The 27,755-nt window shown below is 41.8% G+C and overlaps 1 protein-coding gene across 1 annotated transcript in view; it reads right to left on the bottom strand.

The window, feature by feature from the left end:
* The window catches only part of ttll4 (tubulin tyrosine ligase-like family, member 4), a 106,584-nt gene that overhangs the window by 63,983 nt on the left and 14,846 nt on the right, over positions 1–27,755 (bottom strand). The window contains exon 2 of the mRNA XM_072579948.1: positions 6,901–8,432. Within this exon, the coding sequence (XP_072436049.1) occupies positions 6,901–8,360 (1,460 nt within the window). The 5' untranslated portion in view covers positions 8,361–8,432. The remainder of the gene's footprint in view (positions 1–6,900; positions 8,433–27,755) is intronic.

Below are 27,755 nucleotides of genomic sequence, written 5' to 3'. Positions count from 1 at the left end.
AGGACCCAGATCCTACTGTCAGAATCAACCACAACATCCTCCATCCTGATGATGAATTCTATCATATTATGGTCACTTAGCCCCAAGGGACCTCCCACAAATAGTTTGCCAATTATTCTTTTCTCATTACAAAATACCTAATTCCTGGGTAGCCTGTTCTCCATTTGGTTCCTAAAGGAAGCTGCCCTGGAAATATTAGATGATTTGGTAGTCACATTCCAAAGTTCTATAGAACTGCTGCAATTATTATTGATTGATTGGTAACTAGATGTGATCAGATTATTTGAAAAGGTAGGGAGAGATAAAACAGAATTACACACCAGTTAGCCTAATATCAGTTGTGGGCAAAATGCTGTTATAAAAGGTATGATAACAGAACACTTGGAAACCATTTACAGGACTGCACAAAGCCAGCAAGAGTTTATGAAAGGTAAATCTTGCTTAACAAATCTAGTGGAGTATTTTAGAGGAGGATGTAACAAGTAATATAGGTAAGGGAGAACCACTGGAGGTTGTATGTTTGGATGTTCAGAAGGCTTTAGATAACATCTAACACAAGAGATTAGTGCGTAAAATTAAATGTTCTTTGGTTAGGTGGTAATATATTGTTATGGGTTTGTCAAACCGAATGGGAATGGGGAAAAACTGCAAATGATGGAAATCTGACATAAAACAGATTGCTGGATAAACTCAGCAGCTCTCATAGTATCTGTGGAGAGAAAGCAGAATTAACACTTCAAGGAAGGATATTGTGAAACTTGAAAGGGTTCAGAAAAGATTTACAAAGATGTTGCCAGGGTTGGAGGGTTTCAGCCACAAGGAGAGGCTGAATAGGCTGGGGCTGTTTCTCCTGGACCGTCACAGGTTGAGGGGTGACCTTATAGAGGTTTATAAAATGATAGGGTAAACAGACAAGGTATTTTCCCTGGGGTGGGAGGGTCCAAGACTAGAGGACATAGGGTGAGAGGGGAAAGATTTAAAAGGGATCTAAGGGGACAACGTTTACATGCAGAGGATGGTGAGTGTATGGAATAAGCTACTAGAGGAAGTGATGGAGGCTGTTACAATTAAACATTTAAAATGCATCTCGATTGGTACATGAATAGGAAGGGTTTAAGAGCGATACGGGCCAAGTGCTGGCAAATGAGACTAGATCAGGTTAGGATATCTGGTCGGCATGGACAAGTCTGTTTCTGTGCTGTACATCACTAAGTGCAGTGACCCTTCTTCAGAACTGGTGTTAGCTAGGAAAAAGGTGGCATTAATGAGGACTATGGCAGGGGGTGGGTGCAAGTTGGGAGGGCACAAGAGAGACTGTACAAGCAAGAGAAAATAAAGCACAACCATTAGGAAGACAAAAAGATAGATGACAATATGCTCAGAAAAATGAAAAAGGTGATAATGGGGACCATTAGTAGGCAAAACTAGATTGGCTGGTCTGGAAACAGCCCATGTGAGGATAAGGCCTAGACTGTGAGAGTGGATAAAGAATGTGGAAAGAGGACTTTCAGGTTACAAAATTGTTGAACTCTATAATGAGTCTTGAAAGCTACAAAGTCCGTAAGCAACAAATGCTGTTCTTTCAGCTTACACTGAGCCTCGCTGGAGCAATGCAACAGACTCAAGATAGAAATGTTAGCCAAGGATTGCCACAGTAGGCAACTGAAAGTTCAGGATCATTTCTGTACACAGAACACAGATGTCCTGTGAAGCAGTCGCCCAGCCTATGTTTTGTCTCTTCAATACTGAGGAGACCACATTGAAAGCAGTGAAAGTAATAGTCTAGACTGAGTGAAGTGCAGCAAATCGGTGCTTCACAAGGAAGGTATCTAGAGCTTTAGAAAGTGAGGAGGGATGATGCAAACTAGCAGGTTTTGCACCTCCTGGAATTGCATGAGAAGGTGATGTGGGGAGGTGTAGGCAGTGGAGTAGAAGACCCAGAGTGTCCCAGAGGGAACAGACTCTGAAATGCTGATTAGAGATGGAAAAAACATCTAGAAGGACAAGAGCAGCAGAATCATCACTATCCTCAAGTTTCCTTCCAAACCACTCACTATCCTGACTTGGAAATATATCAGTGTTCCTCCAGTTGCTGGGTCAATATCCCGCAATTCCCTTACGAATGGCATTGCGGGTCAACGCATAGCGGATGGGACTGCAGCAGTCCAAGACGACAACTCACCACTACTTTCTCAAAGGCAACTAGAAATGGGCAATAAATGCTGGCCAGCCAGCAATGCCCACATCCCACAAATGAATGTCTGGTGGTGGCATCCCACTGGAGATGGCAGAAATGGCAATGAATGTTGGTGGGGTGGATAGTCAGGATCAATGGGGCCCTATCAGTGTTGTGGGAAGGGAGAGAAGGAATAAAAGGCAGGCTGGAAGAACAGCATCTCATTCTCTGCTTGGGTACCCTGCAGCCTTCAGGACTCAATACAGAGTTCAATAACTTTAGGAACGAAAACAGAAATCGCTAGAAAAGCTCAGCAGGTCCTACAGCATCTATGAACAGAAATCAAAGTTAACATTTTGGACCTGGTGACCCTTCCTCAGAACTTGAAGGCCTGAACACCACCTTGCATGTCCTTTATCCACCCCAACACATTAGGCCCAGTCTTGGCACAGATTACTTTCAGCACAGCTAACCCATTTTCACCTCATGAAATGTTAAAGGGTTAATTTGTTATGTTGACATGTAAGAAATTTGGTATTTGGGGGAGGGGGTGGGGATGCTTTTTTTCTGTCTTGCAGGCAGGATGTGACAATCGAAACTTGCACTGCTTTAATGAATAACCTCATTGCTTTACATCGTTTTTGGGTGGTATGTGACTATGGGGGGGGTGGTGAGGAGAGAAAGAGTGCCAGTGAGTTGTGTCTTGCATGCATGACTGACTGCGATGAAAATGCCCTGCTATGTAAATTATCTCAGTCCCAACCCCTGGATTCAGCACCGCCCTCTTGACCTGCAATCTTCTTCCCGACCTCTCCGTCCCCACCCCCTCATCACCCTCACCTCCTTCCACCCATCGTATTCCCAGTGCCCCTCCCCCAAATATCCCCCCCCCCCACACCTTTTATCTCAGCCCGCTTGGCACACCAGCCTCATTCCTGAAGGACTTATGCCCGAAATGTCGATTCTCCTGCTCCTCGGATGCTGCCTGTCCTGCTGCGCTTTTCCAGCGGCACACTTTTCAACTCTGGTGTCCAGCATCTGCAGTCCTCACTTTCTCCTAACTGTTCTCTTGTTGGGACAGCCTCACATGACACGCCCCACAAGCATCGCTAAGGAGAGTGTTACTTGATCCTTCAAAAGATTCGACTTGCTGAAATAAATTGTGGCTGTTCAAAGAAGTTGGCGTATTGCAGTTGCATCAAATGTATAAGAATCTCAAGAAGGGATTCATTAAATCATTGCTGTCAAGTTTCTCAACCCCATTCTCCTGCTTTCTCCCAAAACCCTTGATCACCTTGACAATAAAGAACCCACTTCAGTCTTAAATACACTCAATCACCTGGCCTCCACAGCCTTCTATGGCAATGAATTCCACAGATTCAACCACACTCTGGCTGAAGAAGTTGCTCCTTTTCTCCATTGTAAAATGTCTTCCCTTTACTCAAAGGCTGTGCCCTCGGGTCCTAGTCTCTCCAATCAATGGAAACATCTTCCCAACATCTACTCTGTCCAGGCCATTTAGTATTCTGTAAGTTTCAGTTAGATCTCCCTCATCTTTCTAAACTCCATTGAGTATAGACCCAGAGTCAAACGTGCCTCACGTATTAAGTTTTTCATTTCAGGGACCATTCTCGTGAACTTCCTCTGAACATGGTCCAGGGCCAGTACATTCTTCCTGAGAAAAGGGGCCCAAACCTTCACACAATACTGCAAATATGGTCTGGGCAAAGCCTTATAGAGCATCAGAAGTAGATCCCTGCTTTTACATTCAAGTCCTCTCAAAATAAATTCCATCATTGTATTTGTCTTCCTAACTGATTCAATCTGCAAGTTTACCTAGAGAGAATCCTGGACGAGAATTCCCAAGTCTCTTTCCACTTCAAACATCTCAATTTTCTTCCATTTAGAGAATAATCCATGCCTTTATTCCTCCTATCAAAGTGCATGACCTTACACATTCCCACGTTGTACTCTTACCTGCCACTTCTTTGCCCACTCTCCTAACCTGTCCAAATCCTTCTGCAGTCTTCTCACCTCCTCAATACTAACTGTCCCTCTACCTATACTTGTATCATCTGCAAATTTAGTCAGAATGCCCTCAGTTCCTTCATCTAAATCATTAATGCACAAAGCGAAAAGCTTTGGCCCCAACACTAAGCCTTGCAGAACACCACTTGTCACTGGTAGCCATTCTGAGACAGACCCTTTTATTCCCCTCTGCCAGACAGCTAAACTTCTATCCATGCTAGCACCTTGCCTCTAGCACCATGGGCCCTTATCTAACTCAGTAGCCTCCTGTCTGGCATCTTGTCAAACACCTTCTTGAAGTCCAGATAGATAACATACATTGGCTCTCCTTGGTCTAACATGCTCATTACTTCCTTAAAGAATTCTACCAGATTTGTCAGGCATGATTGCCCCTTGATGAAACCATGCTGACTTTGCCCTATTTTACCATACACTCATCCTTCACAATAGGTTCCAGGATTTGACGCACGACCAAGGTTAGGCAAATTGGTCTGTAATTTTCTGTCTTTTGCCTTACTCCCTTTTTAAATAGGGGTGTCACGTTAGTGATTTTCCAGTCCCCTGGGACCCGACCTGACCTTAGCGATTCCTGAAAGATTACCACTAATGTTACAACTCTCTCTTCAGCTATCTCCCTTAGAACTCTGGGGTGTAGCCCAAATGGTCCAGGTGATTCATCCGCCTTTAGGCCATTCAGTTTTTCTGGCACCTTCCCCTTGGTGATGGCCACCATATTCAGCACTGCCCCCCACCTCATTCTCAAATTTTTGGGATATTACTCTTGTCTTCCACCAAAGACTGACGTAAAGTAATTATTCAGTTCTTCAGGCTTTTCCTTGTTCCCCACTATTATCTCTCCAGAGTCATTTTCCAGCCACTTTTGCCCTTTTTACATTTGAAGAAACTCTTACAGTCTTCCTTTATATTACTGGCTAGCTTACCCTTATATTTAATCTTCTCCCTCCTTATTTCTTTGTTTGCTGCCCTCTGTTGGTCTTTGTAAATTTGCCACTGCCCTTCACCACATTATATGCTTGTTCTTTTGCTTTTATGCTATCTTGGACTTCCCTGGTCAGCCACGGTGGCCTCACCCTCCCTGTTCCATTCTTCTTTTCCTGGAGATGAATCTCTGCTGCGTCTCCTGAATTACTCCAAGAAACTCCTGCCATTGCTGTTCCACTCTTTCCCACCAGGCTCCCAGTCAATTCTACCCAGGTCCTTCCTCATGCCTCTGTAGTTGCCTTTACTTAGCTGTAATACCATTACCCCTGATTCTATCTACTCCCTCTCAAATTGCAGAGTAAAATTCAATCATATTATGATCACTGCCTCCAAAGCTTCCTTCACCTTAAGCTCCCTTAGCAAATCTACCTCATTGCACAACACTAAATCCAGTATTGCCTGTTCCCTAGTGAGCTCCACCACAAGCTGCTCTAAACAGCCATCTCAGACACTCAAATTGTTTTTCTTGCAATTCACTACCAACCTGAATTTCCCAGTCCACCTGCATATTGAAAACCCCCATGATCACTGTAACTTTGCCTTTCCTACTCTTCTAGCTCTTGGTGCATTTTGTGCCCCAACTCTTGATTACTGTTTAGAGTGTAGGTAACGCCAGCTATGGTTTTTTTTAAACCAAAAAAAACCTGTATCCTTAATTCTACCTACACAGATTCTACACCATCTCACCCTACTTCATTTCTTACTATTAATTTAATTTCATTTCTTACTAATAAGGCAACCCGACCTCCTCTGCCCACCTGCCTATCTTTTCAATAGGGTGTATATCTTTGAATATTCAGCTCCCAATCCTGATCACCCTGCAGCCACATCTGTGAAGCCCACCATGTTATACCTGCCATTTTTGATTTGCACCACAAGCTCATTTATCTTATTCCTTATACCATATACACTCAGACACAACACCTTCAATCCTGCATTAACCGTCCCTCTTCTCATTGTCATTTGTTTGCCCAGTGTGCTTGAAGTTTGAATGCTAACCCTTTCCAAATACTCTGTCCTATTTTGTCTGCACTGGAGATTTTAATAACCCCTCCTGAGTTCTGCACTCGCACCTCCTCCTTTCATCGGGTTTTCTAATTTCCCACACAACGGAACCCTCCCCCTCTCCCTATTTAGTTTAAAAGCTGTCTACGGCCCCGGCTACGCGATTCGCTAGGACTCTGGTCCCAGCACAAGTTCCAATGATTCTGGTCCCATCTTCTGGTGTTTCAATAATATTATCCTACTTCTGAACTCTAACGAATAAAAGGTGTAATCTGATTATCCATTCCTGAAAAGGCAACCCCTTTTATCTCAAAATCAATCTTGCTCTTTTGAACCATCTCTAATGTCAGTAATGTTTTCTTAACTAGGAGAAAGCAAACTATACACAGTATTCCTAGCACTGTCTCAAATAAGACCTTCCTATTTTCAAACTCCAACTCCTTTGCAATAAAGATCAAGAAATACAGCCAAGCATTTTGAAGTATGCTAGCATCTTGAGTGGTGTGAGAACGAAGCAAAAACAATCAGACTCATCAACCCAATGCAGATAGGCTATTCATCAAATCATAACATATTGCATCCACAGCCACATTTTTATATGTTAATCACTTCTTTGCAACAGGTTGACTTAAATATTTAATAGAATATTAGCAATGTAATAAGTTGGGAAATACTGTAAGGATACTTACTCAGAGTCTTGAGGACCTGCATCATTCTTCGGCTTTTCCACAGTTTTTTCAACCTTTTTTGCACACTTAAGTTGCATGGCAGCAATCTGTAGCGTGACTGAGCCAGCGTTTGTTTTAGAGGAAGAAACAGAGATCAACTTCTTGCTTTGGTCAGCCTCATGATGAAAGTCCGGGGATGCTGCAAAACTGACTGGGCTACTATTCTGGATGTGCACATTGGTGGATAAAATACCAACAGCTGTTTTGTTGGTACGAGCAATTAGATTATCTTTACTTGCACAGTTCTCTTTAGCTGCAAGCTCCAAGTTAACATTGGTACAACTTCGCTCAGCTTTTAAGACTGTTTGGAAATTATTTCTCTCCTGAATGAGATTTGGCACAGTTTTTTTCAATAATCCTGCAGCACTGCTGAAAGGGCCATTCTGAAAATGAACACCTTGAGAAGCTAAGCCTTCAGTTTCTTTTGAAAATGTTACACACCGTTCAATCACATGATTCTTCGGGGTGCGGTCTTCTGACAACCTTCTTATCGCTTCTGTAAACTTAAGCTCTGGATCCCCAGCATTACTTTTGGTTAGCTTGATAGCACTCTTCAAGTTACCATGGGAATGTTCACTCTGATGTAAAGGTCGATCCAACTTAAGGTCTATGTTAACATGAACAGCACTTCCAGAGATAGCCCTAGCATTGCTACCATTGTGCTTTGCTGCATTTTCTGAGTCTCCAAATTCATTACTTCCATTAAAAGTCTTGGCATTCTTTTCACATTTCTGAAGTGTAGGCACTTTGGCACTGGTGGGTCTCATGAACGCATTTGTGTTCAGTAAAGGTTTGCGAAATAGTGAGGTAGGTTTACCTGCATGATTGGGGCCATTTCTGCCCAAGAGCAGAGGTTCATAACCAGCACTATGAGAACCATAATGCTGTGAAATTGGGGTAATGGCACCATTGGGTTTCATTAAATTTTCACAAGAGATTGCTCTCGAGGGGATTGAGGGGATAAAGTTGTTAATGTTTGCTGAACTTGATGCAGTTCTACCTCCTAGTCCATTAAACCGTGAACCCAGGGACTCAAGTCTCTGATAAGATCTGCAGCCATGGCCAATTCGATCATGAAGAGGTGAGTTTTCAAAAGGACTGATCAAAACATTTGAACGAAAACCTGTGTGCGAACTCAATGTTACTGATTTGCCATTACCTCCTGGTAGAGAAGGATAAGGGTGACCTGCAACATTCTGAGACGTTCCTGAACAAGTATTCTGTTTCCTTACGGGTACAATCACATTATAGCCATCCCATTCCCATAGTGGATGCTGGGAAACAGAATAAGCTGGTCTACTCTCCTGTGGGTGACCATAAAAAAAAGATTTTGGACTAGGGTTGAGTGAAGCTTTGTTTTTGCCACTGGGGTCTATAGAACACTCCTCAGTCTTGGATGCAGCCATGAACTGCCATTTCATTCACAACACAGGCAAACTCAAGAGAAGCTGCACAACAGAACAACCAGTATGAAATAATCATTTTCGCTGAACCTGGAAAAAGAAAAAAAAACTGTTTTGAAAACTAAATAGCATATTTAAAAATACAAGCAATTTCCACATCAGGACAACAGAATACATAAAGTTTGCAAAGTTACTAACTATGACATTTAATGAGAGAGATCAAATTAAGTCAAGGAGTCAAAAAAACTGCAAGGGTATTATTTAGTATTCTGATCATATTCATAGTGACGCATCACAAAATATATTTAAGACTGAAATACAGTAGGATGATTTTTGGCTTCAGGAAATTAAAAGATATGGGAAGCAGGTCAGAAAATGGAGCTCAAAACAAAGATCAGCCATGACTGAATCAAATGGCAGAGCAGGCCCAACAAGCTATATAACCTACTCCTGCTCTGCCTACTTATAAAGAAATTAATGAAACCCCAATAGTCAATCTAGAGATACTTTTAGTGGGCATAGTTCCATACACTTCTTTGATTTGTCCAATGGAACAAATATCCATGGCATCAACCTTTGGGAGCAATACTAAGACCAATCAAATTTATTGCCTAGACTAGAGCCAAGGGGTTCTAAATTCTGGACTATAAGAGGGAATATTAAAATAAGGGTATTGGTCTGAAGATAGCAAGTGTGACTCGGAGTCAGAAGATTCTAGGTTTGCATCTTATTCTGAGACTGACAGTCATTTGGATGAAATATTAAAATTGAGGCCCTGTCAGTTCTCTCAGCTTTAAAATAAACACATGCTATGTTTGTAGGAGCTCACCAAGCACAAATTGAACTCACAAATTGACAGCGGTGTTTCCTATGTTATAATAACTTCAAAAGTACTTTAGTATAAAGTACTTCAGGATGCCCTGTTATTTTTAACAAGAATCAAATTTACTGTTCAAGATTAGATGCATACAAATTCTACCCTAACACTCAGAATTAATGAGATAAATAAGAATTAACAAACACCCCAAAGAGTGCAATAAATAGCAAATGTGATCAAGACAGATCTGACAGAACTCTTCGTAACCACCTCTTCCCCCACATCCAGATGCCTTTTAAATTTGCCTCCAAGTTGAGTTTCTAATTCTACACTTTTGAACATTAGCTTCAGAATTCTCTCAAAAGCTACACTATCACAGACAGCCTTAATGATTCTCTATTCAGCTAATTAATCTCTTCTCTAGAGGTGTTTCACTGGATTCCTGACTTTATACTCCAGTACTTTTATACACAGGTGCAAGTCCATTATTTTGCCAACAGATAGTTTCTCTCAGCTGGCACTACTAATGGATTACTCGAAGCTCCAATATTTCTTAGCTGCACCAAGAAAATACTGCTGGTGGGTCTCCTTTACCTCCCCAATCAACTTCATTTAATTATCAATAGCTCACAGGCCTTCTTCTGAGCCACAGCTATTACCAACATGACATTGTCATCTTCTCAGCTCCTCAGAACTTCTGCCAAGTCTTAAGTGACTCAAGACTGCTGATCATAGTGCCATGGCTGCCTAAAGCCTCTTGCCACTGCATCCAAATACTTGGATGTCAAGGCAATCTAAACAGAGAAACTTTCTGCTTCTAAACATCAGTGAATCACTTTTGCTGATTTGCTCCCTGACGAAAACAGAATTTGATCCTTGAACTGATCTGGTTGACCTTTGAAATCTCTCATCAACATCTAATTACATGATGAAAGGTATTATTTTTGATGTTTGGATGTGGTAAGAGTAACTTTTACAAAGGATTTTCTTTAAAAGGTCAGAGTTCATGTGAACCTAATCCAACATTGCTCAGAAAGCAAATGGCTCTCTGGTGTGTTAATAGAAAAGGATTTATACAGTGGTTGCTTCTAACAGAGTATCCACTCAGCTTGCTTTAGGCTTAGAACAATTAAGGAATGATTTTAGTTTAGAAAACACAAAAGGTTTTAGGGCACTTTTGAGGAGACCAAATCAGGGTCCTTACAGGAGTATAGGACAGCTCAAAAAACACAGTAACCTCAGTAGAATGGCATAGTTAGTGAAATCTCTAAACCAGGAGTTTAGTTAGGAATCTTCAAGTTATTAGAACTAAATAAATTTAGGCTCTCAGAGTTACTGGAAGATCTGGCAAAAAGACTCTGAATAGACTCCACAGTTCTTGACAAAGAAACTGTCAAGAACCAATTAAATAGAAGCCCAAGGAGTTAAGACATGACTTACTTGCTCCGAGTTACAATATCTGTAAATTGGTGTTGTGAAATTGGGTGAAAACTTTGTTTTGCTGTTGTACGCTTAGATTTTTCTGAACTCTTCGACATTTACATATACATATATATTATTTCTTCATTTAAATAATAAACTTCTGTCCTGTTGTTAAAAAATATCTGCAGCATTTGTGACAATGTTTCACTGACTGACAACCACATTAACCAAAAGAGAAAAGATTTATCAAGTCAGTTTTCACTCCTTGATTTGACTTTTCCCGCAGAATCATCTGCTGGAATTATAAATGGTTTCTCTAGATTGGGATTTAAAGTTATTGAATTTAAGGGGTCTGTGTCTGTCTTTTGAACAAACAGGTAATGGATATAAAGAGAATCATGTGGTAAAGTTTACTGAAAGGAATGGTTTTTCAAAATAGCTTTGAATGTTGCTAAACGTTTTTGGTGATCAATGTTGAACAGAGAGTTAGCAGATAAATTGAAGGTAACAATCTCACAAGGAGTAGATCTCAAAGTGACTGTCGAACATTTTAAGTCAGAAGACAAGAAACATGAAAATCGACATTCACAACTGGATTCAGCTAAGAAAGTTAAAATGAAAAAGATACTCGAATTTCATGAAAAACAGTAAGTGAATACCCTTGAATTTGAGGAAAAGCAAAATGGAACAGGAAGAAAACAAAAAGATAAAAGAAATGAGAAGGAAAGAATGAAAATAAAGCAATGGAAACGGAATGGAGAAAACTTGAAGTCCAAAAGAGACAAATCAGAACATGAAAAACTCCAGAGGGGCCAGTATCCAGCACCAAATCAACCTTTTATTTCCACGGACAGGCCTTCACACTGATCCAGCTCTCAGAGTGACCAGGATGTTTGACAGTCCAGTTTTCATTTGTCAGTCAGGGCTCCCTTGCTGGACCAGATTCACAGCCCCAATCAAGGAACTCATACTATCAGGTTCACCTGACTAATTTTGTTACAATCGCTACAGAGATAATTGTTCGGAGGATGATTGCAAATCACAAAAGGGATTTGAATTACCTAAAAATCTACCAAAAAGAGTTGGAAGACATTTCACCTCCTTTGAGAGGGAGGCCAGACCGAAGATGGCAAAGAGCTGTTTGGACTTATGTAACAGCACTACATTGTAACCGTCTCCGATCTTGATAGTTAGAGTTGCCATACCAGGTAGTTAGACCACATACAACTGCAGGGAACAAGGATGTCTTACTAAATGATCTTGTCCTGAAGGCCTTTATTTCCTAAGACACAGGAGCAGAATTAGGCCATTTGGCCCACTGAATCTGCTCTGCCATTCCGTCATGGCTGATATGTTTTTCGATTCAATTTTTCTGCGTTCTTCCCAGAACCATTGAGCTCCTCACTAAGCAAGAACCTATCTAACTTAAATTCACTCAATAACAATCTCCACACCCCTCTGCAGCAATAAGTTCCACAGATTAACCACACACTGGCTGAAGGAATTCCTCATTTCAGTTCTAATGGGTCATCCCTTCAATTTAACTGTGTTCTCAGGTCCAAGTCACTCCCACTTGTGGAAACATCTTCTCCACGTCCGCTCCATCCAGACATCTCAGTATTCTCTAAGTTTCAAATAGATCCTGTCACCATTCTAAATCCCAGTTCATCCCCAGTATCATTCTTGTAAAGCTCCTCTGGCATGGTGCCTCAGCAGTGCCAGGGACCCTGGGCGACTGTCTGTGTGGAGTTGCACATTCTCCCAGTGTCTGCGTGGGTTTCCTCTGGGTGCTCCGGTTCTCCCACAGTCTAAAAATGTGCAGGGTAAAAAACAATGACTGCAGATGCTGGAAACCAGATTCTGGATTAGTGGTGCTGGACGATGCAGGCAGCATCCAAGGAGCAGTAAAATCGACGTTTCGGGCAAAAGCCCTTCATCAGGAATAAAGGCAGAGAGCCTGAAGCGTGGAGAGATAAGCTAGAGGAGGGTGGGGGTGGGGAGAAAGTAGCATAGAGTAAAATAGGTGAGTGGGAGAGGGGATGAAGGTGATAGGTCAAGGAGGAGGGTGGAGTGGATAGGTGGAAAAGAAGATAGACAGGTAGGACAAGTCATGGGGACAGTGCTGAGCTGAAAGTTTGGAACTAGGGTGAGGTGGGGGAAAGGGGAAATGAGGAAACTGTTGAAGTCCACATTGATGCCCTGGAGTTGAAGTGTTCCAAGGTGGAAGATGAGGCGTTCTGCCTCCAGGCATCTGGTGGTGAGGGAGAGGCGGTGAAGGAGGCCCAGGACCTCTATGTCCTCGGCAGAGTGGGAGGGGGAGTTGAAATGTTGGGCCACGGGGCGGTGTGGTTGATTGGTGCGGGTGTCCCGGAGATGTTCCCTAAAGCGCTCTGCTAGGAGGCGTCCAGTCTCCCCAATGTAGAGGAGACCGCATCGGGAGCAACGTATACAATAAATGATATTGGTGGATGTGCAGTCACCACCTCGTGCTCCCACAAGGAGGTTGAGCAATTAATCAACTTCACCAACACATTCCACCCTGACCTTAAATTTACCTGGACCATCTCTGACACCTCCCTCCCCTTCCTGGACCTCTCCATCTCCATTAATGATGACCGACATTTTTTATAAACCCACCACTCCCACAGCTACCTGGATTACACCTCTTCCCACCCTACCTCTTGCAAAAATGCCATTCCGTATTCCCAATTCCTCCGCCTCCGCCGTATCTGCTACCAGGAGGAGCAGTTCCACCACAGAATACACCAAATGGCCTCCTTCTTTAGAGACCGCAATTTCCCTTCCCATGTGGTTAAAGATACCCTCCAACGCATCTCGTCCACATCCCGCACCTCTGCCCTCAGACCCCACCCCTCCAACCGTAACAAGGACAGAACGCCCCTGGTGCTCACCTTCCACCCTACCAACCTTCGCATAAACCAAATCGTCCGCCGACATTTCCACCACCTCCAAAAAGACCCCACCACCAGGGATATATTTCCCTCCCCACCCCTTTCCGCCTTCCGCAAAGACCGTTCCCTCCGTGACTACCTGGTCAGGTCCACGCCCCCCTACAACCCACCTTCCCATCCTGACACCTTCCCCTTCCACCGCAGGAATTGCATAACCTGTGCCCACACCTCCTCCCTCACCTCCATCCAAGGCCCTAAAGGAGCCTTCCACATCCAAAGTTTTACTGACTGCTGAACTCCACTTGTCGCCTGTTGCCATCATGAAAAAAATCTTTCCATCCCTCCTGTCTTCTGTCAGTCAGCCAATTCTCTATCCATACCGATACCTTGGCTCTAACAACATGGGCTCTTATTCAGCAGCCTCTTGTGCAGCACATTGTCAAAGGCCTTCTGGCATTCCAAATCAATCATGCCCACTGGCTCTCCTCAATACCTCCTCAAAAGAATTCACACAGGTTTATGAGGTATGACCTCTCCTGACAAAGCCATGCCGACTCTGCCCAATCTTTCCAAGCACTCTTACCTACTCTATAACCTTATCCTTAAACACTGGACTCTCAAATCTTATCCAGGTCAGCCCAACTGGCCTATAAAGTTTCTCATCTTCTACCTCCCTCCTTACTTGCTCAGTGGTGTTACATTAGCCATTTTTCAGTCCCTTCCTGACTCCAATGATTCCTGAGAGATCACCACCGATGCCTTCACATAGTTGAGGAAGTCTCCTTCAGAACTGTGGGATGCAGTCCATCTGGCCTAGGTGATTTAGCCTCCTTCACACCTTTCAGTTTCTTCAGTAGTCTCCATACTGATGGCCACGTTATTCACCTCTGCCACCTGACTCTCGAAATTATGGTGTGTTCCACTATAAAAATTGATGCAAAGTACTGTTATAAAGATGTGGGTGCACCATACCTTTAAGGAAATAAAAGCTAGCAGTGACAGCACCAAGTGTTCTCAGTAAGACACAATATAACATGTGCTCCAGCTACAGGAGTAGCTAGTTGCCTGGAAATTCAAATAAGGTCAATCAGTTTAAATTATACCCCAAATAAATACCAAATTTGAAGTGAGTATACTGACAATCTCAAAAGCCAACACCTCGATGCTTTGGGGTATAAGACTGGGGAAAACAGAATAGTTGGGAGGAGAACTGCTACCAGGCCAACAGCTGTAAACTGCTAGTCAGAACTCATAGGTTCTTCTCCAGAGAAGGAGTTTTGCATAGAAAAAAACCTCAACATTGACCTGGAGAGTCTATCTACTGACCAAGATAAAAGAGAAGATTCGACCGATGGCTGGTTTTAAAATTTGAATTTTCCTGTAAATCGTAATTGGGAGTTTTATCAGACTAGTATTACAGAAGGGAAGGTAACAGATAGATTAGAGTAAGGAATTGTAAACAGTTGTTAGTTAATTGTCCTCTGTTATACTTTAAGAAATAAAATAGTTAATTTTTACTTTAAATAGTTCTTGGCCACTCAAATTTGACAGATTATTGCACAGGATAAATCTTTTCTGGTTTTAAATTAAGCAGGAGAGTTTACCCTGTGTCATAACAGTTTGGGGGCTCGGGTCTGTGATTTGAACTAGTTTAGATAGATTTGAATAGATTTGGGGGGTACGACAAATCCCAGCAGATTTAAACACTTGCAGTGTCCTAGATCTTTAAATAAAACTTCGGTGAGGCAATTTGTTTACTTTTGGTGCTTTGTGGTTAATAAACTAAAAAAAAAAGAGAGAGAAATGGCTCTTAAATTTGCTAAAGAGGTTCTGGGATTTGAAAGTAATTCTCAAATTTGCCAAGAAAGTTTAGAAGGAAAGAAAAAAGGTCTTACTTTTAGGATTAGCAAATAGTAAGTTTGGGTTTAACTAAGGACAGAAATAAAGTTGAAATTGTAAAGGAATTACTCAAGCACTTAGGTGTATCTGAGAAACAAACAAGTACAGTGGAGGTAGAAAAACTTTTATTACAATTAAGGAAAATGGAGTTATAGAACACAGAACATTACAGCACAGTACAGGCCCTTCGACCCTCGATGTTGCGCCAATCTGTCATTCCAATCTGAAGCCCATCTAACCTACACTATTCAATGTATGTCCATATGCTTGTCCAATGATGACTTAAATGCACTTAAAGTTGGTGAATCTACTACCGTTGCACGCAAAGCATTCCATACCCTTACTACTCTCTGAGTAAAAGAAACTACCTCTGACATCGGTCCTATATCTATCACCCCTCAATTTAAAGCTATGTCCCCTCGTGCTCGCCATCACCATTCTTGGAAAAAGGCTCTCCCTGTCCACCCTATCTAACCCTCTGATTATCTTGTATATCTCTATTAAGTCACCTCACAACCTTCTTCTCTCTAATGAGAACAGCCTCAAGGCCCTCAGCCTTTCTTCGTAAGACATTCCTTCCATACCAGACAACATCCTAGTAAATCTCCTCTGCACCCTTTCCAAAGCTTCCACATCCTTCTTATAATGCAGTGACCAGAACTGTACACAATACTCCAAGTGTGGCCGCACTAGAGTTTTGTACAGTTGTAGCATAACCTCATGGTTCCGGAACTCGATCCCTCCATTAATAAAAGCTAAAACACTGTATGCCTTCTTAACAAACCTGTCAACCTGGGTGACAACTTTCAAGGATCTGTGTACATGAACAGAGAGATCTATCTGCTCATCGACACTACCAAGAATCTTACCATTAGCCCAGTACTTTGCATTCCGGTTACTCCGACCAAAGTGTATCACGTCACACTTGTCCGCATTAAACTCCATTTGCCACCTCTTAGCTCAGCTCTGCAACTGATCTATGTCTCTCTGTAACCTACAACATCCTTCGTCACTATACACAACTCCACCAGCCTTAGAGTCGTCTACAAATTTACTAACCTACCCTTCTACGCCCTCATCCAGGTTGTTCATAAAAATGATGAACAGCAGTGGACCCAACACCGACCCTTGCTGTACACCACTAGTAACTGGACTCCAGGATGAACATTTCCCATCAACCACCACCCTCTGTCTTCTTTCAGCAAGCCAATTACTGATCCAAATTGCTATATCTCCCATAATCCCATTCTTCCACATTTTGCACAATCGCCTACTGTGAGGAACCTTTTCGAATGCCTTGCTGAAATTCATATACACCACATCAACCGGTTTACTCTCACCTACCTGTTTGGTCACCTTCTCAAAGAACTCTAAGGTTTGTGAGGCATGACCTACCCTTCACAAAACCATGCTGACTATCCCTAATCAAATTATTCTTTTCTAGATGATTATAAATCCTCTCTCTTATAACCTTTCCCAACACTTTACCAACCACTGAAGTAAGGCTCACTGGTCTATAATTACCAATATTGTCTCTACTCCCCTTCTTGAACAAGGGAACCACATTTGCTTTCCTCCAGTCTTCTGGCACTGTTCCTGTAGACAATGACGATTTAAAGATCAATGCCAAAGGCTCGACAATCTCCTCCCTGGCTTCCCAGAGGCGGCTAGGGTAAATCCCACCTGGCCCAGGGGACTTATCTATTTTCACACACTGCAGGCTTTCTAATACCTCCTCCTTGTGAACCTCAATCATACCTAGTCTAGTAGCCTGTATCTCAGTAAACTCCTCGACAACATTGTTGTTTTCTCGGATGAAAACTATTGAAAAATATTCATTTGGTGCTTCCCCTATCTCCTCTGACTCCACACACAACTTCCCACTACTATCCTTGATTGGCCCTAATCTTATTCTTGTCATTCTTTTATTCCGTAAGTACCTATAGAAAGCCTTAGGGTTTACCCTGATCCTATCCGCCAACAACTTCGCATGTCTCCTCCTGGCGCTTCGTGCGCTCTCTCTTTAGGTCTTTCCTGGCTACCTTGTAACCCTCAAGCGCCCTAACAGAGCCTACACATCTCATCTTAACATAAGCCTTCTTCTTCCTCTTGACCAGAGATTCCACTTCCTTTGTAAACCACGGCTCCCGCGCTTTATAGCTTCCTCCTTCTCTGACAGGTACATACTTATCTAGGACACACAGGAGCTTTTCCTTGAATAAGCTCCACATTTCTAATGTGCTCATCCCCTGGTTTCCTTCTCCATCCTATGCTTCCTAAATCTTGCCTAATCGCATCATAATTGCCTTTACCCAGCTGTAATTCTTGCCCAGTGGTATACACCTATCCTTTTCTATCACTAAAGTAAACATAACAGAATTGTGATCACTATCATCATAGCACTCACCTACTTCCAAAACTAACACCTGGCTGGGCTCATTACCCAGTACCAAATCAAATGTGGCTTTGCCCCTTGTTGGCCTGTCTACATACTGTGTCAGGAAGCCTTCCTGCACACAAACTGGAGAAAAACTGACCCACCCATAGTACTTGTACTATAGCGTCCCCAGTCAATATTTGGAAAGTTGAGTCCCCCATAACAACTACCCTGTCTCTCTCACTTCTATAAAGGGAGAAGTTCTTAGCTGAGCAAAGAGAGAGAAGAAAGGGAGAGACAAAAAGAGAGAATTTGAACTTGAAGTTACGACTTAGGTAGCAAGGTCAAGTTGACATGATGGAAATCAAGAGAAGGCAGTGATATATATAAATATAATCAAAACTCTGCCACATTTTGTTGAGACAGATGTTGAAGCTTTCTTTCTTTCATTTGAAAAATTGGCTAGGCAGGTGGAGTGGCCTGAGGATTTATGGGTTAGTCTGAATGCTAATTCTGACTAAACCAGTAGGCAAAACTAGTGAGGTATTTGCTGCACTGTCAGATGAGGGGTCAAGAGATTATGAAGAGGTTAAACAGGCTATGAATTGGTACCAAAGCATATACACAGCAGTTCAGAAACACACAGAAGGAACCAGGTCAGAATTATGTTGAGTTCGAAAGAATTAAACATAGTAATTTTGATTGATGGGTGCGTGTTTTGAAAATAGATAGGACCTTTGAGGCTCTAAGAGATATTATTCTGCTCAAGGAGTTTAAAAACTCACTTCCAGAGATGTCAAGAATTCACGTGGAGGAACAAAGTTCAGGAAGTGAGAAGAACAGCAGAATTAGCAGATGAATACATGTTGGTGCATAAGACAAGCTTCCGGCCAGAATTTCGTCCTGTGAGAAGGGGAGATCTTACACTACAAAACCAAGAGTGGAGAGTACCGATAAGAATTTACCACTGGTTAAAAGAAGCCCAAGAGAGTGGACAGGAGGTAAAAGGCCTCAGGCGTTTTCACTGTAATAGAGAAGGACATAGAAAATTATCGTGCCAGTGGTTTCAGAAAGACACTGGGAAAAGGTGTTTTAACTGCCAGAAGAGCAGAGGAGCTGCAGAAGAGTGCACAGCCTAGGCAGGGTCTGGGTATGGAGTTAGTACCTGATTTCTACAAAGAATTTGCCTCTGTGAGTAAAGCTTACTCAAAGAACAGGGGGAGAAGGACAAGAAGCTATAATTTTGAGAGATACAGGATCTAACCAGTCGTTGATAGTAAGGGATGAGCGAATATGCATTCTTTCTGATCAGTTACCTGACAGTTTGGGAGTTTGTGGGATAGACAGACAGAAATTTAGCCTTTCCCTATGCAAGATCAGGTTGGAGTGCCAACTCAAGACTGGGAAAGTTACAGTGGGAGTGATTGACAGTGTGTCAGTTCCAAGAATTCAGTTTACTCTTGGGAATGATTTGGCAGGAGCTGAAAATGTGTTGCTGGAAAAGCGCAGCAGGTCAGGCAGCATACAAGGAACAGGAGAATCGACGTTTCCGGCATCAGCCCTTCTTCAGGAAGTGATTTCTGAAGAAGGGCTGATGCCCAAAACGTCGATTCTCCTGTTCCTTTGATGCTGCCTGACCTGCTGCGCTTTTCCAGCAACACATTTTCAGCTCTGATCTCCAGCATCTGCAGTCCTCACTTCCTCCTCAATGATTTGGCAGGATCCAAGGTGGGAGTGACACCCCTTGCCTTGCAGAAGCCCAAGAAAGACCAAGAAACTCAGGAGTTTTAAAAAATATCCTGGTATTTTTCCAGACTGTGTGGTAACTTGATCCCATTACCAAAGTGGCAACACAAAGCAAAAAGTGAAGAGAAAGATGAAGGAGTTGAGGTTCAGTTAACGGACATCCTGTTTCACATAATGGCGCAGGAAAAACCTGAAAAGACAGAGGGGGGAGGGTCAGACAGAAGTGTTTAGTCTTGAAAGAGTAGGAGACTTGCAACAGCAATACAAGACGATAAAAAGATGAAAACAAGGCAGAGAATATTCCAGATGGTTATTATCTGAAAGGTAGAATCCCAAGGCGGAAATGGAGACCATGGCAGGTTAGTGCAGAGGAGGAATGGGCCAAAGGGCACCAGACTGTGTTGCCGGTAGCATACAGACAGGTGGTGTTATGGGTAACACAAACTACCTGTAGGAGGTCACCTAGGGGTACGAAAGACTCAGGTTAAGGTACAAAAACATTTTTATTGGCCTCGAATGCACAAGGATGGAGTGAAGTTTGTGTTATACATGCTAAATAGTAGGTAAGCCACAGGCAGTAATAAAATCAGAACCTTTGTTGCCAACTCCCACATTTGAAGAACCTTTCCTGTGAATTTTAATTGGATTGTGTAGGTCCCCTCGTGAGAACTAAAAGTGGGAACCAGTATTTGTTAACCATAATAGGTGTGTCTACCAGATTTCTAGAGACAATTCCATTATGAAGCATCAAGGCAAAAAGGGTGGTAGGCAAGTTTGTAGATTTCTTCATGCAGTATGGGCTACCCATAGAGATTCAGTCAGATCAAAGGATCTAATTTTACTGCTACATTGTTTAAGGTAGTTATGGATAGCTTAGGTAGCACTTTAAATCTAGTGCGTATCATCCTGAATCCCAGGGAGCTTTAGAAAGGTTGCATCAGACCCTGAAGACCATGTTGAGAGCATACTGTCAGGACTACCCGAGTGATTGGGATAAAGGTATTCCATTCCCATGCCATTAAAGATGCTCCAAATGAGTCTACTCAGTTCATTCCCTTTGAGTTAATATTCGGTCATGAACGGAGAGGCCCTTGAAATTATTTAAAGAAAAATCGACAGCACCAAAGTCAGAGATCTCATACTTAGATTAAGTATCGGAGGTGAGGGAGAAACTAAATTGAGTAAGTGTGTTAGCTAAACAGCATCTAAAGAGGGCACAGCGTATCGTGAAGTAAGTTGTAGATAAAACCTCTGAGACTCTGACGTTTTCCTGAGGGAATAACGTGTTAGCACTGTTAGCAATGATAAGAGATCCCTTCAAAGCCAGGTTTAGTGGTCCCTATCAAATTGAGAAAAAGTTGAGTCAGGTGAACTATCTAGTAAAGATGCCAGCTAGAAAAAAGGTATCAAGTATATCATAAACATGATGAAACTGTATTATAGAGAGAAAGAACTGGAGAAACAGGTGTTAGTTACTACCTCGCAGAGTGAGGAATCAAATCCAGGTGATGTGGATTTTGATGAGCCTCAAAATAGATTTAAAAAATGAAGAAGCCCTTGAGGAACTGGATAGCTTAGTAAGCCATCTGTCTCAGGAGCACAGAACGCAGTTGAAAGATTTGTTACTGCAGTACAAGTACATACCTAAGCATCAGATGGGGAGGACTAATGCTATTGTCTATTTCATGTACAAAAGGAAATACCGCTCTGATATAACAACACTCCTATCGGCTTAAACATTTCAAAACCAGACAGGTCCAGAAGAAGGTGGAGGCCATGCTCGACGAGGACATCATCGAACCAAGCCAGAGCGAGTGGAGTTCGCAGATCGTCTTAATCCCCAAACCAGATGGGACTCAGCGATTCTGCATGTATTATCGGAAGGTCAATGCCGCAATAAAATCGGACTCATATCCAATTCCTAGATTGGAGGACTGTACTGAGAAAATCAGACAAGCCAGTTACACCAAGTTGGATTAATGCGTGGTTACTGGCAGGTACTTTTATCAGAGATGGCAAAAGAAATTTCTGCGTTTGTAACCCCAAATGGGCTATATCAGTTTAAAGTGATGCCCTTTGGAATGAAGAACGCACCCGCCACATTCCAAAGGCTCATGAACAGAGTTGTGGCTGGGTTAACAAACTGTGCAGTCTATTTGGACGATGCACTGATCTTTAGTAAGTCCTGGAAAGATCACGAGGTACATTTGGCAGAGCTCTTTGAACAACTATGAGAAGCAAAACTAATGACAATCCTAAATAAAACAGAATTCGTGAAAGCAGAAGTGACATTAGATTAGATTACTTACAGTGTGGAAACAGGCCCTTCGGCCCAACAAGTCCACGCCGACCCGCTGAAGCGCAACCCACCCATACCCCTACATTTACCCCTTTACCTAACACTATGGACAATTTAGCATGGCCAATTCACCTGACCCGCACGTCTTTGGACTGTGGGAGGAAACCGGAGCACCCGGTCTTGGGACATAACATCGGTCATGGAAGGTTGACCCCACAGAATGCAAAGACGAAGGCTATCGAGGAATTTCCATGACCAACCTTGAAGAAAGAGGTGCTCTGATTCTATAGGAAGTCTCGTGGCACCGTTAACTGATTTGCTGAGGAACATAAAGTTTCAGCAGACAGAACAATGCCAGGAGACATTCTACCATTTGAAAGCCATATTAACCAGCAAACCAATTTTAGCTACACCAAACTTTTCAAAACCATCAATGCTAGTAACATTGGATTTAGAGCTTTACTCCCACAGGAAGATGAGGATGGGATTGAACTGCCAGTTGGCTACTTTTCGAAGATGATCAACATTCACCAGAGGAAATACTCCACAAATCGAAAAAAGAACTACTGAGTTTGGCCTTACAACATTTTAATGTATATATCACAAACAATGTGTCGGAGAGGGATGCGTTCACTGACCACAATCTGCTTATATTCTTAGAACTCTTTAAAGGCAAGAATGTGAGACTATTTCATTGGAGTCTTATGTCACAGATATTTAATTTAAAAATCATATATGTTGTGGGTCAGAAGAATGTAATTGCAGAAGCATTATTGTGGATTTAACTGAGAGTTTAGGTGAGATCTGTCTTTATTTAATGGTACACACACACACACACAAACATGGGAAGAAGTTAAGGTGAACATATTAATATTATCTGTATGTTAGGGCAATGTGTTTAAAAAGTAGAGAAAAAAAAGCCATCTTTTCATTATGACAGTTCATTTTTTCTCAAGGGGGGAGGTGTTATGAAGATAAGAGAGTAAAAGCTAGCAGTGACAGCACCAAGTGTTCTCAGTAAGACACAATGTAACATGTTCCAGCTACTGGGGTAGCTAGTTGCCCGGAAACAACAAAACAGATTCAACTGAGGCCAATCAGTTTAAATTAAAGCCGCAAAAATACCAAATTCCAATCAAGTTTGAATTAAGTATATTGACAATGTAAGCCACAAGGATTGGTGCTGGGTCCTCTACTTCTGGTCACTTACATAAATGATTTGGATGCGAGCATAAGAGGTACAGTTAGTAAGTTTGATGATGACACCAAAATTGGAGGTGTAGTGGACAGTGAAGAGGGTGACCTCAGATTACAACAGGATCTGGACCAGATAGGCCAATGGGCTGAGAAGTGGCAGATGGAGTTTAATTCAGATAAATGTGAGGTGCTGCATTTTGGGAAAGTAAATCTTAGCAGGACTTATACAGTTAATGGTAAGGTCATAGGGTGTGTTGCTGAACAAAGTGACCTTGGAGTGCAGGTTCATAGCTCCTTGAAAGTGGAGTTGCAGGTAGATAGGATAGTGAAGGTGGCATTTGGTATGCTTTCCTTTATTGGTCAGAGTATTGAGTACAGGAGTTGGGAGGTCACGTTGCGGCTGTACAGGACATTGGTTAGGCCACTGTTGGAATATTGTGTGCAATTCTGGTCTCCTTCCTATCAAAAAGATGTTGTGAACCTTGAAAGGGTTCAGAAAAGATTTACAAGGATGTTGCCAGGGTTGGAGGATCTGAGCTATAGGGAGAGGCTGAACAGGCTGGGGTTGTTTTCCCTGGAGCATCGGAGGTTAAGGTGTGACCTTATCGAGGTTTACAAAATTATGAGGGCATGGATAGGATAAATAGACAAAGTCTTTTCATGGGTTTGGGGAGTCCAGAACTAGAGGGCATAGGTTTAGGATGAGAGGGGAAAGATATAAAAGTGACCTAAGGTGCAAATTTTTCGTGCAGAGGGTGATACGGGTATGGAATGAGCTGCCAGAGGATGTGGTGGAGGCTGGTACAATTCCAACATTTAAGAGGCATTTGGATGGGTATGTGAATAGAAGGGTTTCGAGGGATATAGGCCGGGTGCTGGCAGGTGGGACTAGATTGGGTTGGGATATCTGGTCGGTGTGGACAGGTTGGACCGAAGGGTCTGTTTCCATGCTGTACATCTCTATGACAATCTTAAAAGCCAACACCTTGATGCTTTGGGGTAGAAGACTGGGGAAAATTGAACAATTGTGAGGAGAACTGCCACCAGAACAACAGCTGTAAACTGCTAGTCAGAACGCTTAGGTACTTGTCCAGAGAAGATGTTTGCACAGAAAAACCTCAACACTGACCTGGAGAGCCAATCTACCAACCAAGATAAAGAGAAGATTCGACCAGTGGCTGGTTTTAAAATTTGAATTTTCCTGTAAATCGTAATCGGTAGCTTTATCAGACTAGCATTATAGAAGGGAAGTTAACAGATCAGTTAGAGTAAGGAATTGTAAACAGTTGTTAGTTAATTATTCTCTATTATACTTTAAGAAATAAAATTGTTAATTTTTACTTTAATTAGTTCTTGGCCACTCAAGACTTTACAGATTACTACATAGGATACATTTTTCTGTGTTGCTGGTTTTAAATTAAGCAGGAGGGTTTATCCTGGACTGTAACATTACCTATTCAGTCCCTCTAATATTTCTTTGTTCCCCATTACTACTTCTCCAGCCTCATGTCCCAGTGATCCAATGTCCACTCTTACCTCTCTCATATCCCTTAGACATCTAAAAATTTTCTTATAATCTTTACTACTAGCTAGCTTACTGTCATATTTCATACTCTCACCACTTAGTGTTTTCAATTTATCCTCTGCCAGTTTTTAAAAAGGTTTCACACTAACCTTTGCCACATTATGCCTTTACTTTTATCCTGTCCCTGACTTCCTTTGTCAGGGAAATGCTGTTCCCTCATTTTCCCCCGCATATGTTTCTTTCTTTCTGAAAAAATTTTTTACTCTGACAGCAAAACTCTCTCATCATCTCCATATCAAACTGAAATCGTGCTCCTAAGTCTCTTCAAAAGGGTAAGCATCATTTACTCTCTGCCTTGTCAAATCTCCTTAGGAAATTGTGTCTCAGTAGGTTCATCTCTCAAACGTCAAAAGTTGGAGACCCAGCCTGTCCAAACTTTCATCACAAGCTAGCCTTCATCACACCCCCACCTCAGGCATCAGTCAAATTAACTTCCTCTGAATTATCTCAATTCCATTTATAGCCTTTCTTAAATGAAGCAGCCAAACTATACACCACCCCAGGTGTGTCCTCACCAATGCTCTGTACAATTCAGTAAAATATTACTGTTTTTCCAGCTTTTTTTGTCGTAAAACATCCCTGCTTAGCTTATCTTGCAAATCTGAAAATGACCCATGCCTAAACAGTTTGTTAATTAATCAATCCTCTATCCAACCCATTTGTATTACCCACAACTCCATGAGTTCATATTTTGCATCATAATCTTTGTGGTGGTACTTGGTCAAATGCCCTTTGAAATGCAGCACATCTGCAGGGTCCTTTGTATCCATAAGATGATAAAAGATAGGAATAGGAGTATTCCATGCAGCCCCTCAAACCTGCTCTGCTATTTAATAGGAGCATGACCGATTGGACATTCCTCACACCTATTTTCCTGTTCTTTTCCCCTTCAAATCCTCTACTGATCAAGAATCTCTCTTTCTCCCCACCTTAACTATACTCAAAGAACACATTGTTAGTTCTTTAAATTCCAATAAAAAAAAGATTTCCTTTTCACAAACAGTGACTATCAGATTGCTTTGAGACTTCCTGAATATCTCATTCTAACCTCCTTAATACAGGATTTCAGCATTTTACCTATGACAGATGCTAAGCGAATCAGAACGTTTGGTGCCTGCCATACTTCTAATTTATACAGGAGTCATGCTTGCTAGTTTTCGATCTGATGAAATCTTTTCAGAACATAGGAAATATTGGAAAACTACATCAACATATCAATGCCAAAGCCACTTCTCAAAGACCTTAGGATGAAGGCCATCAGAATTCGAGGGAGATGTTTGTTTTTAGTTCTACACCAATCTTCCTATTTGGAAAATTCCTGAATTCCTAGTTATTCACCCAAGTCTTAATTTTTTTTTATTCTTGGCTGAAGTTTATTTACAAAAATGAATGGGACAGCCAGTCTGTGTGACAATTCTTGGAACTGAACTGATCTCTAACTCAGAAACATAAATCTATAAATAAAGTTTCACCCTTCATGTTCTTTTCCACAACAACCATAAAACAATTTAGAAGATTAAAGTGTCATTGATATATCCTAATTCCAGATAGTAATCCCATACAGATAACTGACAACACAAACATGCAATCAAAAAGTGTGGCGCTGGAAAAGCACAGCAGGTGCATCTGATGAGCAGCAGAATTGACATTTCAGGCATAAGCCGTTCATCAGAATTGTGGGGTTGGAGATGAAAAAGCTTGTGGCCTCACACATCTGCTACAGGATATTCAGGAAAGCAGTGGAGCACAGAGGGGGAGGGGAGCAGCACTTGTTCAGAAGAATTAAGGACATCTGTTCCTCGTGTCAATGGATTGGTGTGAATAAGGTGATAACATTTGTTCACTTGTGTAATAGGTGGCAGTATTTCCTTTTGACCCAGAGGGCTAGAAGCTGTGCATATTTCACAGTTGGATGTCAGATAACTGAATTTCTGGTTTATATTGTAGACTCATACTCAATAGGAAAAACACTTGTAATTTAATAAAACTGAATGGAATATACACATAACAGAACAATCCTGATACATTTTCATGTATACCACACTGAGCAGATTTGAATTTATGGTCAAGATTAGGGAGCTGAGCTTCCATTCTGGAATGAGAACGTCTCATTACCCTTACAAGCTAGGAAAACACAAAGGCTGAAACTGACATAGTAATAAAGTTGGAAGATGTTGATATGCGAGAGAGAAAGAAAACATTCTTCTGTAAATTACATTCACTGGCCTAAGGGTTCAAGGGATACAGAGAGAGGGAGAGACAGGATGGAAGCTAGTGGAAAGGTTAACTGTGGTCTGATTTGAGTGTACACTTGCTTAGCTTGGATTGAATGTTTGTGTGTTGTTCCCTGGAGCTCAAGATCTGGGCATGTTATGAATTTAATTTGCATTTTGAGAATCTAAGAGATTTTAAAAGAAAAATGCATTTTGTAGGACAACGATACTAGACATGATAGCTGAGCGGGGTTACCTCATGACCTTTTCCCACATAGTTTAGACAAGTCTCTTGTTATGATGTACTGTTAAAAAAGGGAATCTTATCTAGCCAAATGGCACACTCATTGTTCAAACACAAAAGCTAAAATTATTAATATTCTGCCCTATTTCTTTCAGGACAGAGTGTCTAACAATAGAAGTAAAGATAGCAAAACTGAGAGTGGTCAAGGACAATTGAGCCTTAGAGAAATAAAGGCTCTTATTAATTGCTAAATGCAATTAGCCTTTTTGGCCTGGTTTGATCACAGTTTCCCACTTGGATGTGCTTGTAGCTTAATTAGTCAAGCACACCCAGACCTGGCAATTAGTTTCTCTTCCTTTACAAACTTTTGCCATTTTATTGCTGCTTTATCTGATTATGGACATGTGATGATTTCTGTAATTTTAGTACCAATTTCTGTATAAAGACAGCTTGTGTGTAATGATAAGGGGAGTAGCCGGAGAGAGTTCTTAGGGGTAAGAACTGGCACTGCTACTCTGCTAACCTTCGCTCAAGCCTGACTTGTAGGTATTTATGTTATAGCATAACATTGATGCTATTGGTAAATAAAAGATAATAATTTAAACAAAACTGTCTGTAAGACTTTTATATTTCAGACTGCCACAGAGTACGGTCTCCAGGACGAACCAAGAAAGGCTTCCAGGTCTAGTCTATTAGGGATTC

Source organism: Chiloscyllium punctatum, chromosome 10 (assembly GCF_047496795.1).
Source record: "Chiloscyllium punctatum isolate Juve2018m chromosome 10, sChiPun1.3, whole genome shotgun sequence".
NCBI lineage: Eukaryota > Metazoa > Chordata > Chondrichthyes > Orectolobiformes > Hemiscylliidae > Chiloscyllium > Chiloscyllium punctatum.
This window is presented reverse-complemented; position numbering and strand designations above follow the sequence as displayed.